General features: G+C 52.7%; 1 protein-coding gene across 1 annotated transcript in view; it reads left to right on the forward strand.

Annotated features, from left to right (window-relative positions):
* usp18 (ubiquitin specific peptidase 18) overlaps positions 1 to 16,654 on the forward strand; it is a 119,585-nt gene that overhangs the window by 48,064 nt on the left and 54,867 nt on the right. Inside the window, exons 6-7 of the mRNA XM_072485454.1 lie at positions 4,042 to 4,185; positions 6,731 to 6,826. Of these exons, the coding sequence (XP_072341555.1) occupies positions 4,042 to 4,185; positions 6,731 to 6,826 (240 nt within the window). The remainder of the gene's footprint in view (positions 1 to 4,041; positions 4,186 to 6,730; positions 6,827 to 16,654) is intronic.

The raw sequence follows: 16,654 nt of genomic DNA on the forward strand, positions 1-16,654 counted from the left end.
ATTACAGTCACTCCCGCTGAGTGAGTCTCTGATTACAGTCACTCCCACTGAGTGAACCTCTGATTACAGTCACTCCCGCTGAGCGAGTCTCTGATTACAGTCACTCCCACTGAGTGAACCTCTGATTACAGTCACTCCCGCTGAGCGAGTCTCTGATTACAGTCACTCCCACTGAGTGAACCTCTGATTACAGTCACTCCCACTGAGCGAGTCTCTGATAACAGTCACTCCAGCTGAGCGAGTCTCTGATTACAGTCACTCCCACTGAGTGAGTCTCTGATTACAGTCACTCCCACTGAGTGAACCTCTGATTACAGTCACTCCCACTGAGCGAGTCTCTGATTACAGTCACTCCCACTGAGTGAACCTCTGATTACAGTCACTCCCACTGAGTGAGTCTCTGATTACAGTCACTCCCACTGAGTGAACCTCTGATTACAGTCACTCCAGCTGAACGAGTCTCTGATTACAGTCACTCCTGCTGAGCGAGTCTCTGATTACAGTCACTCCCGCTGAGTGAGTCTCTGATTACAGTCACTCCCGCTGAGTGAACCTCTGATTACAGTCACTCCCACTGAGTGAGTCTCTGATTACAGTCACTCCCGCTGAGTGAGTCTCTGATTACAGTCACTCCAGCTGAGCGAGTCTCTGATTACAGTCACTCCAGCTGAGCGAGTCTCTGATTACAATCACTCCCGCTGAGCGAGTCTCTGATTACAGTCACTCCCACTGAGTGAGTCTCTGATTACAGTCACTCCCGCTGAGCGAGTCTCTGATTACAGTCACTCCAGCTGAGCGAGTCTCTGATTACAGTCACTCCAGCTGAGCGAGTCTCTGATTACAATCACTCCCGCTGAGCGAGTCTGATTACAGTCGCTCCCGCTGAGCGAGTCTCTGATTACAGTCACTCCCACTGAGTGAGCCCTTGATTACAGTCACTCCCACTGAGTGAGCCTCTGATTACAGTCACTCCCGCTGAGCGAGTCTCTGATTACAGTCACTCCCACTGAGTGAGCCTCTGATTACAGTCACTCCCGCTGAGCGAGTCTCTGATTACAGTCACTCCCGTTGAGCGAGTCTCTGATTACAGTCACTCCCGCTGAGCGAGTCTCTGATTACAGTCACTCCCGCTGAGCGAGTCTCTGATTACAGTCACTCCCGCTGAGCGAGTCTCTGATTACAGTCACTCCCGCTGAGCGAGTCTCTGATTACAGTCACTCCCGCTGAGTGAGCCTCTGATTACAGTCACTCCCGCTGAGTGAGTCTCTGATTACAGTCACTCCAGCTGAGCGAGTCTCTGATTACAGTCACTCCCGCTGAGCGAGTCTCTGATTACAGTCACACTCTCCAGGATACAGGCACACACTTTCATGATCTTCATCTGGTTGTTGCACATGAGCTGTATGGTGAGGGAGTGGAACCTCATCCTGTGAACGTAGAACACCCCCAGGTGGCCCAGTGAGCACAGGGCAACATGCAGCCGTCCATTGCACCCTGGACCTGGGGCATCCCAGCGATGGTGGAGAAACCTGTTGGGCCAGGTCCATGCCAAAAGTGATGTAGTTTTCCGCCCGGGCATACAGGGCATTGGTGACCTGCCGGGTGCTCCTGTGGGCTTTGGCCTGCGAGATATCACCACAGGTCCCCACTCGAGCCCTGGAATGATCCCGAGGTGTAAAGGTTGAGAGCTGCAGTGACCTTGTCGTCCACCTGGTGCCAAGTACGCGAGGACGTGACATCGGTGCCGGACTGTCTCCTTGTCAGGCGAGCTCCTGGGGCACGCGCCGTCCGTCATCTGTTCAAATGACCAGTGGTGCCTGTACACCCTGGGACGTTGTGGGACTCCCTCGCTGGGCAGCCGGGTCCTCGGTGTGAGCGGGGCACACGTCCGCCGCCTCGAGCATGTGCAGACGCTTCTGCCACGCCTTCCTGAATCCAGATTCTACATCCCTCTTCACTTTAATTTTACTCCCTCTGATAGACACCAGTGTGTTTAGGTCATAGATCATAGAATCTACACTGTAGAAGGAGGCCATTTGGCCCATCGAGTCTGCACCGGCCCTTGGAAAGAGCACCCTACTTAAGCCCACACCTCCACCCTATCCCCGTAACCCAGTAACCCCACCTAAACTTTTCGACACTCAGGGGCAATTTATCATCGTCAATCCACCTAACCTGCGCATCTTTGGACTGTGGGAGGAAACCGGAGCACCCGGAGGAAACCCACGCAGACACGGGGAGAACGTGTCGACTCCGCACAGACAGTGACCCAAGCCGGCCGCAGGCCGCATCGCGTAGCACCAACACCACTATGGCAACTTCTGCTTCCAACATCCCTGACACAGCGTTTAATATCTGTAAGGCATCGAGAGAGGGTGATAGACTGACAAACGGCAGTGGCTACCCCCCGCCCCCCCCCCCCCCCCGGAACCCTCCATTCCCCCAGTGATCCCCCCTACCGGGAACGCTATGCTCACATCGTCCCGGCTGCTGAGGGCCCAGCTCCATGGGCTCCAGACCCTGTACCCCGGACGCCCGCTCACAACACTACCCGGACAGAGTGGTGGCCCCATACCCATGGCACTCACCCACCCTCCGGCCATCGACATGTCACTGGAATCCCATCCCCTGGGTGTTTGGATGCTGGCTGCTCCGTGTGTGGTATTGCCTCCCGCAGTGTTTCGGTATATGTCCAGGCAGCACGGTGTGTTGGGGATGCCACACAATGACTCCCGCGCTACATGGCCCATCCACCCACTTCCCGTCAAGTGCTCACTTAACCACGATTGCCAATTCCCTATTGGCAATAGCCTTCAGCTGCACAGCCATAGGCCTTATCAACTGGTGGGGTTACGGGTGTCCCGGGGGCAGACGCGCAGGGGCAAAGGATGCCCCGGAACAGGTACACCCGACCCAGGGATTGGCATGGAGGTGCAGCGAGAGGTTGCCCCCCAGTTGCCCCCAGCCTCCCATGGCAGCGCACCCCTGTGGAGGGTCCCTCCCCCCCCCCAGCCCCAGCCGAGTGTCCCCGTCCCCCACCGAGCACTGAGGCCGCCAGCCAGCACCCCTGGGCTCTTTCCCTGTGAGTAAAGATGGCTGCTCACCTCCTCGGCTCCCCACAGAAGCCCTTCTGTCAGGTTCACGTTTTGCTAAAGGAGTACTAATCGACGCCAGCGTGAGCACTTGCTGTGGAGGCCGCTGAATGACAGGTGGCTCTCGTTAATTGTATGGAAATAGGGCTTAAGTGCTTAAGTGGTGATAATTGGTTTCTCGCCTCGCTACAGCGGGATTACGATTTCACCTACGGGAGCAGCATAGCTGCATCGCAAACTGTTTGCAGCCTGGCGAGGTTCCAGTTTTTGGTCTCTCCCGCTATTAACCGGCCTCGTTACGCTTGAGCGTGAGTGTAACGAGGCCAGAAGATCACGCCCCTAGTCTCAGAAAAGGAGTAATCCGCCCACTGGGAATGTTGAGTTTCCATCCAGAGCAGCACGGTAGCACAGTGGTTAGCACTGCGGCTTCACAGCGGCAGGGTCCCAGGTTCGATTCCCACTTGGGTCACTGTCTGTGCGGAGTCTGCACATTCTCCCCGTGTCTGCATGGGTTTCCTCCGGGAGCTCCGGTTTCCTCCCACAAGTCCCGAAAGACGTGCTGTTAGGTAATTTGGACACTCTGAATTCTCCCTCTGTGTACCCGAACAGGCGCCGGAATGTGGCGACTCGGGTCTTTTCACAGTAACTTCATTGCAGTGTTAATGTAAGCCTACTTGTGACAATAAAGATGATTATAGTTATTATTATTCCTGCCTTTACTTTTAGCCAAGTTCCAGTAATATTTAGGATATAATTTCTCACATGTCAGTCTGTGCTCTGAGGGCATCTGCTTTACTTCCGACCCACATTTTCATTTCTGCTGTGTTCACACTTTGCATTGTTGCTCCTGACGTGACTACTCTTCACTCGCACGTTGTTTTCCTGTGTTCATTAACTTTTGTTGTGTTTTGGAGTAACATTAATGTGTCTTTCTCTAACCTCCTGACAGGCTAAGGAGTTGAGGAGTCTCTATGGGATCAAATTGGAGCAGTTTGTGAAGTGTGACTGTGGTGACGTGACTGTGAGAGACAGCAATTTCTTGAGCCTGCCTTTGCCACTGAAGAAGGCCATGTTTAATGGATATTTCCAGCTGGTAGGTGGAATGCATCATGTTCCTTTTGTGATTAAGAAAAGTATAGAGCTCGAGACCAATCAGTGGTCTGTATGGCCAATGCATCACAACATAGAACATATACTGCGTAAGGACACCATTCGGCCCATCGATTCTGCACTGACCCACTTAAGCCCTCACTTCCACCCTATCGCCGTAACCCAACAGCCCCTCCTAACCTTTTTGGCCACTAAGGGCAATTTAGCATGGCTAATCCACCTAACCTGCACGTCTTTGGACTGTGGGAGGAAACCGGAGCACCCGGAGGAAACCCACGCACACACTGGGAGGACGTGCAGACTCCACACAGACAGTGACCCAAGCCAGGAATCAAATCTGGGACCCTGGGGCTGTGAAGCAACAGTGCTAACCTCTGAGCCACCGCGTTGAAAATTTATATTGCTGAACAGCAAAGTCAGCAACATTAACAAAGTGCTGGAAACCTCAGCAGTTTGTGTGGAGGGAGGAACTATATGTCTCTAAAGCAGACTCGAAATGTTAATCTTTCCCGGCAATATTTTGCTTTATTGCCCCGGGCAGCACGGTAGCACAGTGGTTAGCACTGTTGCTTCACAGCTCTAGGGTCTCAGGTTCGATTCCCGGCTTGGGTCACTGCCTGTGCGTAGTCTGCACGTTCTCCCCGTGTCTGCGTGGGTTTCCTCCGGGTGCTCCGGGAGTTTCCCACAAGTCCCGAAAGACGTGCTGTTAGGTAATTTGGACATGCTGATTCTGCCTCAGTGTACCCGAACAGACGCCGGAATGTGGCGACTAGTAAGTCAGCAACTTGCTTTTAAAATGTTGTCACTGCTGTTACGATTCCATTTACTGAATGACAGCTTTAACTTCAACATGAATCATGACCAGTGCAAATTAGACATGGATTAACAGGCAATTGATTATTCAAATAACAATGACATTTTTTTTTAAAGTACCCAATTCATTTTTTCCAATTAAGGGGCAATTTAGCGCGTGGCCAATCCACCTGCCCTGCACATCTTTCGGTTGTGTGGGTGAGACCCACGCAGACGGGGAGAATGTGCAAACTCCACAGGACAGTGACCCGGGACCGGGATCAAACCCGGGTCCTTGGTGGCGTGAGGCAGCAGTGCTAACCACTGTGCCACCGTGCCGCCATATTCAAATAATAATCATAACTTCAAATAGTCGATTGTCATGGTTAAGATTATCATTAGCAAGGGAAACTTCTACAGACCTCTCTCCCTCATGTCACAAGAGCACTAATGATGTAGCTTTCCAAACTTCCTTTACGTTGGGGCAGCACGGTGGCACAGAGGTTAGCACTGCTGTCTCACAGCGCCAGGGACCTGGGGTCGATTCATACCTTGGGTGACTGTCTATGCGGTGTCTGCACGTTCTCCCCGTGTCTGCGTGGGTTTCCTCCGGGTGCTCCGGTTTCCTCCCACAGTCCAAAGACGTGCAGCTTAGGTGGATTGGCCGTGATAAATTACCCCTGAGAGTGAGGTTGCAGGGTGGAGGATAGGGCCTGGGTAGGGTGATCTGTCAAAGGGCCGACGCAGATTCGATGGGCCGAATGGCCTTTTTCTGTACTGCAGGATTCTATGATTCTATTCTATGATTCTATGACTGAGTGACCATTAACACCCCCATTGCCACTTCTGGAATAACACCCAGCTCTTTAGTGTTTCCTAGTTATTCACACAGCCTGCCAGGGTTTAGAACTTTGTGGCTAGCTCGCACAGTACCTCCAAGAGCTCCTGTCTCCTTTCCTGGCAAATGGAAAACACTGACAGATCCCTGAGAGTGATTTTCTTCTTCTCCTTCAAGAAGTCCCTATATTTTTCTATCTCAGTCTTTCTCTTTGTGCAGATCGTGTGCACCCACCACCTCTCCGCTTTGTCTCTGCCAACCACATGGCTTCTTTCTGAACTTCCTTCCGGCTGATTCTCTTCCAGGTCAATGGTCACCAGGTCATATGGGCTAGTATTTCATATTATTCACGAAAATTACAATTGATCCCTTTACGATTGATGTTGGGGCCTGGTCCGGGATCATCATAATGCAAACTCTTTAAAGATCCACTTCAAACATTCTTAAAAATAATTGCAGATTCCACAGACATTTTAAAGCAATGACCACTTTTCATTACTCATTATTTCTGTGTCAAAGATAAAAGATGCAATAGCCAATTTGCCAAAGGTCAATTCACAATCAGCAGTGTTATAAAAATCACAACATCTGCCTTCATGGTGGTTGAGGGATTTTGGTCAGGAAGTCAAAATGGAATTTCATTCTCCCAATCAGGCTGTAGTCCCCCCAGGTACCCTATAGCTCTCCTGGTGGGGAAGGGGAGAGGGGGGTGGGGGTGGGGGGTGGGGGGGGGGGGGGGGGGAGGGATGCAGGCTGGTGTTAATCCCTGGGGAGTGGGGGTGGTTACAGACCGGTGTTTACCTGGGATGGAAAGGGAAGAGGCTGGTGGTGAACACTGGGAGGGGCGTCGATGGGGCCGGGCTGGTTTTGATGGATTCCACTCTTTACCTTTTCACAGGAAGAGATCCTGAGGACGTTTTTCGAGCCCCAGGAACTGACCTGGGGTGACCAGCGTCTGTGCCCTGGTTGCAAAAAGAGTAGGCCCGCAAAGCAGGTACAAGTACAATTTGTAGGTATTTAAAAAAAAATGTTTTTAGTGTTTTTTTTGGTATACATAACAAATATAAATACGAACAGAACCCTGAGAATTTTGCAAGGGAGCACCTAGGCAGTACCCTTAAAGTTATTTACATCGAGATCGGTTTTGACTATTTACACGTTTCTTCTTTCCGTCTTTTGTCCTTTTCGCACAGTGTTTGCAGAGGTCCGCTGTGTATCCCCTCCCGCGTGTGTTCCTCGCGCTTTTCTACCCCCTGCTTCCCAATTCTGTTGTTCCTGCTGTCCCCACCCCTCCCCTGTGGCCCCTGCCTCTCCTCTTGGGTTTGGTTGTACTTTCTTATTTCCCCGGATCCTCCCCCCCCCCCCCCCCCCCCGCTGCCCCTCCCTTCCTTCCCTTCTGTGTCGTGGCAACTCTCCCTTTTTATTATTATTATTATTTGTCCTTGGCCTCCTAGTTTCTGGCCACAAGCAGGCCCCGGAACAGTCGGGTGAAGGGCTCCCACGTTCTGTGCAAGGAACAGACGGGTGAAGGGCTCCCACGTTCTGTGCAAGGAACAGACGGGTGAAGGGCTCCCACGTTCTGTGCAAGGAACAGACGGGTGAAGGGCTCCCACGTTCTGTGCAAGGAACAGACGGGTGAAGGGCTCCCACGTTCTGTGCAAGCCCTCTCCCAACCCATGAATGGCGAATTTGATTTTCTCCATTTGGAGAGATTCCGAGAGGTCGGACAGCCAGTCTGCAGCTTTGGGTGGTGCTGCTGACCACCAGCCGAACAGGATTCTACGGCGGGCGATCAGGGAGGCAAAGGCAAGGGCGTCCGCCCTCCTCCCCAGGAATAGATCTGGCTGATCTGATACCCCCAAAGAGCACCACTTTCGGGCATGGCTCTACCCTCAATCCCACCACTTTGGACAGTGCCTCGAAGAAGGCTGTCCAGTACCCAGCAATTCTGGGGCAAGTCCGGAACATGTGGGCGTAGTTGGCCGGGCCTCCTTGGCACCGTTCACATTCTGTCCTCCAGCTCCGGGAAGAACCTACTCATTCGGTTTCTGATCAAGTCTATGTACCACGTTTAGTTGTGGAGGTGGAGCTGACCCGGTGCAGTGCTTCGCTCCAGAATCTCCACCGTATTTCAGACCTTCCTCCTCCCACTTCTCCCTTGTGTCCAGTTAGGTGTTGACCCTCTCTAGCAGTCGTCTGTACCTGTCGCTATAGTTCCCTCTGCCTAAAATATCTGCGTCCAGCAATTCCTCTAGTAACGACTGCCGCAGCGGTCGTGGGTTCGTCCTTGTTTCTTTTCGTAGAAAGTTTTTAAGCTGCAGGTACCTGAATTCATTGCCACCTGTTGGTTGGAATATTTCTGCCAGCTCGTCCGGTGTTGTGACCCTGCCGTCTATGTACAGATCCCTAACTGCCAGCGCCCCCCCATCCTGCCTCCACTTTTTGAAGGAGGCATCTGTGAGCACTGGCATGAACCTGTGGTTGTTGCAGATGGGGGCTTTGTAGGACATCACGGTTAGGCCAAAATGTTGTTGCAGTTGATTCCATGACTGGAGTGTTGCCACCGCCACTGGGCTGGTTGAGTGCTTCTTGGGTGGGGATGGGAGTGCGGCCGTGGCGAGGGCCCAGAGGGAGGTCCCCCTGCAGGAGTCCTCCTCCACGAGCACCCACTCAGCTTCTGGCTCCTTTATCCACTCCTTTACTCTCTCTGCTGTCCCTGCCCATTGGTAGTACTGCAGGTTTGGGAGGGCTAATCCCCCCACCGTGTGCCAAAATCAGTTTGTCCAATGAGTTGAAAAAGGCTTTGGGGATGTAGATCGGGCTGGATCGAAGTAGGAAGAGGTACCTGGGCAGTACGTTCATTTTGATCGTCTGGATTCTCCCCGCAAGGGAGAGTGGGAGTGTGTTCCATCTTTGCAGGTCCTTTTTTACTTCCTCCGACAGACTGGTGAGGTTCCATTTGTGGATCCCTTTCCAGTCGTGGGCTATTTGGATCCCCAGGTAGCGGAATTTGTGTCGGGCTTGGTTAAACGGCAGTCCCGTTAGTGCTGCCCCTCCCCCTTGCGGGTTCACCGGGAAGATCTCGCTTTTGCTCATGTTGAGTTTGTAGCCGAGAAGGCGGCAAACTCTTTCAGGAGCGCGATGATTCCGTCCATGCTGCTTTGTGGGTCTGAGATGTAGAGGAGCAGGTCATCCGCATAGAGCGAGACTCTGTGCTGTCTGCCTCCTCTTCGGATCCCCCTGTGTTCTGAGTGTGATTGCTGATGGCTCTATCGCTGGGGCGAACAGCAGCGGAATGGGCATCGCTGCCTCATGCCTCTGTGCAGCTGGAGGTTCGAGCTGGTGGTGTTTTTCCGTATGCTTGCCATGGGGGCGTTATACAGGAGTTTCACCCAGGCGGTGAATACTGTTCCGAGCCTAAACCGCTCCAGTACCTCTGTGAGGTACTTCCACTCAACGCTGTCAAAGGCCTTTTCTGCATCCAGGGATTCGACCACCTCAGGTGTTCTACGTTCAGTAGTGAGATGGCTCTGTAGGAACCACACTCCGTTGGGTCTTTGTCGTTTTTAGGTATTAATGAGATTGAGGCTTGTGCCAGCGTAGGCGGCAGTGTGCCCCTCGCCAGCGAGTCTGTAAACCTCTCCCGCAGGTACTGTCGGAAATCTTTTCAAGAAATTTTCCGGGAAACCGTCCGTTCCCGGCACCTACCCTGCCTGCATGGAGTTAATGCTCTCCATGATCTCTCCCAGTTCTAGCAGTGCTTCCAGGCCCCGTTTTCTGTCCTCCCCCACGACCGGCACACTCAGTCCATCAAGGAACTGCTTCATCCCTGAGTTCCCTGCTGGGAGCTCCGAGCTGTACAGCCCCTGGTAGAAGGACTCAAATTCTTTGTTGACCTTGTCGGGATCCGTTACCAATGTGCCTCTGCTATCCCTAATTTGTGCAATCTCCCTGCTTTCTCAGCAGGTGTGCCAGCAGGCGGTTGGCTTTGTCTCCGTCTTCAGATAGGGTCCCCCGTGCCTGCCGGAGTTGGGTACCGCTTGCCTCGTGGAGAGCAGGCCAAAGTCCATCTGTAGCTTTTTCCTCTCCGCCAGGAGCTCTACAGTCGGGGCCTCGGAGTATTTACAGTCCGCCTCCAGTATGGAGTCAACTAGCAGCTGCCTAGCCGCCCTCTCCTCCCTGTCCCTTTGCGCTTTAAAAGCAATAATTTCTCCCCTGATTACGGCCTTCAGTGCCTCCCAGAACGTGGAGGGTGAGACCTCCCCGTCCTGATTGTTATTTGTATATTTGTCTGTGGCCTGAGATATTTTTTCGCAAAAGGCATGGTCGGCCAATAAGGCCGTGTCCAACCTCCATGTGGGGCGTTGGGCACTGCCCATCTCCAACCTCACATAATAATAATCTTTATTGTCACAAGTAGACTTACATTAATACTGCAATGAGGTTACTGTGAAAAGCCCCTAGTCGCCACATTCCGACGCCTGTTCGGGTACAAAGAGGGAGAATTCAGAATGTCCATTTACCATAACAAGCATGTCTTTTGGGACTCTTGGGAGGAAACCGGAGCAGACACGGGGAGAACGTGCAGACTCCACACAGACAGTGAGCCAAGCCGGGAATCAAACTTGGGACCCTGACGCTGTGAAGCAACAGTGCTAACCACTGTAATGTGGAGCGTGATCGGAGTTACGATTGCAGAGTATTCCGCCCTAACCAGCCCTGGAAGCACCGATTTTCCCCACTACAAAGAAGTTGATCCTTGAGTATATGTTATGCACTGGGGAGGAGAAAGAGAACTCCTTCTCCCTGGGTGGGTGAATCACCAGGTCCACCGCCCCCATCGGCCCCATAAAAAGGGCAAGTTCATTTGCCATGCTAGAGGTTATTCCCGTTTTGGGGTTCGTCCTGTCCGTCCGTGGGTCCTTTACGCAGTTAAGGCCCCCAACCCCCAAGATCAGTCGGTGTGTGTCTATGTCGGGGATTCCCGCCATGGTCTTCTTTATAAATTCCGTGTTATCCTAGTTGGGAGCGTACACGTTAACGAGAACCATGACGTACCGTCCCCCTGTGTCCGTAACCAGCTTTCTCGCCGTGAACATCATCCTCTTATTAATTAGAATGGTTACCCCCCTCGTCCCGTAACAGGAATGGTAGGTCTGTCCCACCCGGCCCTTTCTTACCAAAGTGCCAAAGAAAGCAGTACGTGCGTTCTCCAACTGGAAACCAGGGCTCAATCGCGAGATTGACTCCCTACTGAAGGACAGATCTGAGGCGTTCAAGGCAGGTGACCCTGACCTATACAAGGAATCCAGGTACGACCTCCGCAAAGCCATCCGAGATGCCAAGAGAGAATATCAAACCAAGCTAGAGTCACAGACAGACTCTCGGCGGTTGTGGCAAGGACTAAACAACATAACGGGCTACAAAGCGAAGCCGAACAGTATCTCTGGCAGCAGCGCACCCCTCCCCGATGAACTCAATGTATTCTATGCTCGGTTCGAGCAGGTAACCAACAATCCGCTGCCGAGTGCCCCAGCAGCCCATAATTCACCCATACCCACCATCACAGCTTCCGAAGTCAGATCAGCCTTCCTGAAAGTGAACCCTTGGAAGGCGACGTGCCCGGACGGGATCCCTGGTCGTGCACTCAGAGCCTGCGCGGACCAGCTGGTAGAGGTATTCGCGGACATCTTTAACCTGTCTCTACTCCACTCCGAGGTCCCCACCTGCTTCAAGAAGACCACCATCATACCGGTACCAAAGAAGAACCAGGCAACGTGCCTCAATGACTACCGACCAGTGGCCCTGACTTCAGTCGTAATGAAGTGCTTCGAGAGGTTGATCATGAAGCGCATCACCTCCTTACTCCCAGAACGCCTTGATCCACTGCAATTCGCATACATAGACATAGAATTTACAGTGCAGAAGGAGGCCATTCGGCCCATCGAGTCTGCACCGGCTCTTGGAAAGAGCACACTACCCAAGGTCAACACCTCCACCTGATCCCCATAACCCAGTAAGCCCACCCAACACTAAGGGCAATTTTGGACACTAAGGGCAATTTATCATGGCCAATCCACCTAACCTGCACATCTTTGGACTGTGGGAGGAAACCGGAGCACCCGGAGGAAACCCACGCACACACGGGGAGGATGTGCAGACTCCGCACAGACAGAGACCCAAGCCGGAATCGATCGAACCTGGGACCCTGGAGCTGTGAAGCAATTGTGCTAACCACCATGCTACCGTGCTGCCCTGCAACCGGTCCACATCAGACACCATTTCCCTGGCCCTACACTCATCCCTAGAGCATCTCGAAAACAAGGACTCCTACATTAGACTCCTATTTATTGACTACAGCTGATGTTTGAGGACAGTTGTCCTTCGGAAGATTAGAGCCACCTGAAATATGTTTCTGTCTGATTTGTCCAAAATCAGAATTTGTTCCTCTAGTCTGTAGTTATGATGAGAAATGCGACCAAGAATGGATACTTCTGAGGTGAGTAATCTGAAACATTGGCCTTTATTTTCTTTCCTTGGGGAATGAGTGCTGTTTGGCAGAAGGCAGGACTCCCCACCACCCCCCCCCCCCCCCCCCCCAACTCACCGGGAGGAAAGCCCACCTTGGAAAGCTGCCAGCCAATCACATCAGCCGACAGCTCTCCAGTCATGCAGGAACAGCGCTGCAGTGGCCGGAAGAGGGACTGCAGCTATCTGGCCGAAACAAGTGCCGGGAACCAGAAGAAAGGTAAGTAGCAGGGTTTGGGGTTGTAGGGAATCATGGAGGGGGCGGTGATGGTGGCAGGGAGACAGTAGGGAAGGCCTCAAGGGTCACAAGGCAAACAATCTGGGTGTCAGGGTTATGTCAGGCAGGGAGGGAGGTCCAAGGGTCTTCCACCAGTCAGAAAGGGGCTTCCATATTTAAGAACTCAGCAACCAACTTAAATGAGTATGCCACCACCGCCACAGACTTCATCAGCAAATGTGTGGGCGACTGCGTGCCAAAGAAAGCAGTAGGTGCGTTCCCCAACCGGAAACCATGGCTCAATCACGAGGTTGACTCCCTACTGAAGGACAGATCTGAGGCGTTCAAGACCGACGACCCTGACCTATACAAGAAATCCAGGTACGACCTCTGCAAAGCCTCAGCGGTTGTGGCAAGGACTAAACAATATAACTGGCTACAAAGCGAAGCCGAACAGTATCTCTGGCAGCAGCGCACCCCTCCCCGATGACCTCAATGCATTCTATGCTCGGTTCGAGCAGGTAACCAACAATCCGCTGGCGAGTGCCCCAGCAGCCCATAATTCACCCATACCCACCATCACAGCTTCCGAAGTCAGATCAGCCTTCCTGAAAGTGAACCCTTGGAAGGCGACGTGCCCGGACGGGATCCCTGGTCGTGCACTCAGAGCCTGCGCGGACCAGCTGGCAGAGGTATTCGCGGACATCTTTAACCTGTCCCTAATCCACTCCGAGGTCCCCACCTGCTTCAAGAAGACCACCATCATACCGGTACCAAAGAAGAACCAGGCAACGTGCCTCAATGACTACCGACCAGTGGCCCTGACTTCAGTCGTAATGAAGTGCTTCGAGAGGTTGATCATGAAGCGCATCACCTCCTTACTCCCAGAACGCCTTGATCCACTGCAATTCGCATACATAGACATAGAATTTACAGTGCAGAAGGAGGCCATTCGGCCCATCGAGTCTGCACCGGCTCTTGGAAAGAGCACCCTACCCAAGGTCAACACCTCCACCTGATCCCCATAACCCAGTAAGCCCACCCAACACTAAGGGCAATTTTGGACACTAAGGGCAATTTAGCATGGCCAACCCACCTAACCTGCACATCTTTGGACTGTGGGAGGAAACCGGAGCACCCGGAGGAAACCCACGCACACACGGGGAGGATGTGCAGACTCCGCACAGACAGAGACCCAAGCCAGAATCGAACCTGGGACCCTGGAGCTGTGAAGCAATTGTGCTATCCACAATGCTACCGTGCTGCCCTGCAACCGGTCCACATCAGACACCATTTCCCTGGCCCTACACTCATCCCTAGAGCATCTCGAAAACAAGGACTCCTACATTAGACTCCTATTTATTGACTACAGCTGATGTTTGAGGACAGTTGTCCTTCGGAAGATTAGAGCCACCTGAAATATGTTTCTGTCTGATTTGTCCAAAATCAGAATTTGTTCCTCTAGTCTGTAGTTATGATGAGAAATGTGACCAAGAATGGATACTTCTGAGGTGAGTAATCTGAAACATTGGCCTTTATTTTCTTTCCTTGGGGAATGAGTGCTGTTTGGCAGAAGGCAGGACTCCCCCCCCCCCCCCCCAACTCACCAGGAGGAAAGCCCACCTTGGAAAGCTGCCAGCCAATCACATCAGCCGACAGCTCTCCAGTCATGCAGGAACAGCGCTGCAGTGGCCGGAAGAGGGACTGCAGCTATCTGGCCGAAACAAGTGCCGGGAACCAGAAGAAAGGTAAGTAGCAGGGTTTGGGGTTGTAGGGAATCATGGAGGGGGCGGTGATGGTGGCAGGGAGACAGTAGGGAAGGCCTCAAGGGTCACAAGGCAAACAATCTGGGTATCAGGGTTATGTCAGGCAGGGAGGGAGGTCCAAGGGTCTTCCACCAGTCAGAAAGGGGCTTCCATATTTAAGAACTCAGCAACCAACTTAAATGAGTATGCCACCACCGCCACAGACTTCATCAGCAAATGTGTGGGCGACTGCGTGCCAAAGAAAGCAGTAGGTGCGTTCCCCAACCGGAAACCATGGCTCAATCACGAGGTTGACTCCCTACTGAAGGACAGATCTGAGGCGTTCAAGACAGACGACCCTGACCTATACAAGAAATCCAGGTACGACCTCTGCAAAGCCTCGGCGGTTGTGGCAAGGACTAAACAATATAACTGGCTACAAAGCGAAGCCGAACAGTATCTCTGGCAGCAGCGCACCCCTCCCCGATGACCTCAATGCATTCTATGCTCGGTTCGAGCAGGTAACCAACAATCCGCTGGCGAGTGCCCCAGCAGCCCATAATTCACCCATACCCACCATCACAGCTTCCGAAGTCAGATCAGCCTTCCTGAAAGTGAACCCTTGGAAGGCGACGTGCCCGGACGGGATCCCTGGTCGTGCACTCAGAGCCTGCGCGGACCAGCTGGCAGAGGTATTCGCGGACATCTTTAACCTGTCCCTAATCCACTCCGAGGTCCCCACCTGCTTCAAGAAGACCACCATCATACCGGTACCAAAGAAGAACCAGGCAACGTGTCTCAATGACTACCGTCCAGTGGCCCTGACTTCAGTCGTAATGAAGTGCTTCGAGAGGTTGATCATGAAGCGCATCACCTCCTTACTCCCAGAACGCCTTGATCCACTGCAATTCGCATACATAGACATAGAATTTACAGTGCAGAAGGAGGCCATTCGGCCCATCGAGTCTGCACCGGCTCTTGGAAAGAGCACCCTACCCAAGGTCAACACCTCCACCTGATCCCCATAACCCAGTAAGCCCACCCAACACTAAGGGCAATTTTGGACACTAAGGGCAATTTAGCATGGCCAACCCACCTAACCTGCACATCTTTGGACTGTGGGAGGAAACCGGAGCACCCGGAGGAAACCCACGCACACACAGGGAGGATGTGCAGACTCCGCACAGACAGAGACCCAAGCCAGAATCGAACCTGGGACCCTGGAGCTGTGAAGCAATTGTGCTATCCACAATGCTACCGAGCTGCCCTGCAACCGGTCCACATCAGACACCATTTCCCTGGCCCTACACTCATCCCTAGAGCATCTCGAAAACAAGGACTCCTACATTAGACTCCTATTTATTGACTACAGCTCCGCCTTCAACACCATAATCCCAGCCAAGCTCATATCAAAGCTCCAAAACCTAGGACTTGGCTCCCCACTCTGCAACTGGATCCTCGATTTTCTGACCAACAGACCACAATCAGTAAGAATGAACAACAACACCACCTCCACAATAGTCCTCAACACCGGCGCCCCGCAAGGCTGCGTACTTAGCCCCCTACTCTACTCCCTGTACACAAACGACTGCGTGGCAAAACTTGGTTCCAACTCCATCTACAAGTTTGCTAACGATACGACCATAGTGGGCCGGATCTCGAATAACGACAAGTCCGAATACAGGAGGGAGATAGAGAACCTAGTGGAATGGTGTAGTGACAACAATCTCTCCCTCAATGCCAGCAAAACTAAAGAGCTGGTCATTGACTTCAGGAAGCAAAGTACTGTACACACCCCTGTCAGCATCAACGGGGCCGAGGTGGAGATGGTTAGCAGTTTCAAATTCCTAGGGGTGCACACCTCCAAAAATCTGTCCTGGTCCACCCACGTCGACGCTACCACCAAGAAAGCACAACAGCGCCTATACTGCCTCAGGAAACTAAGGAAATTCGGCATGTCCACATTAACCCTTGCCAACTTTTACAGATGCACCATAGAAAGCATCCTATCGGGCTGCATCACAGCCTGGTATGGCAACTGCTCGGCCCAGGACCGCAAGAAACTTCAGAGAGTCGTGAACACCGCCCAGTCCATCACACGAACCTGCCTCCCATCCACTGACTCTATCTACACCTCCCGCTGCCTGGGGAAAGCGGGCAGCATAATCAAAGATCCCTCCCACCCGGCTTACTCACTCTTCCAACTTCTTCCATCGGGCAGGAGATACAGAAGTCTGAGAACACGCACAAACAGACTCAAAAACAGCTTCTTCCCCACTGTCACCAACTCCTAAATGACTCTTTTATGGACTGACCTCATCTAACACTACAC

Source organism: Scyliorhinus torazame, chromosome 19 (genome assembly GCF_047496885.1).
Source record: "Scyliorhinus torazame isolate Kashiwa2021f chromosome 19, sScyTor2.1, whole genome shotgun sequence".
NCBI classification, from domain to species: Eukaryota; Metazoa; Chordata; class Chondrichthyes; order Carcharhiniformes; family Scyliorhinidae; genus Scyliorhinus; species Scyliorhinus torazame.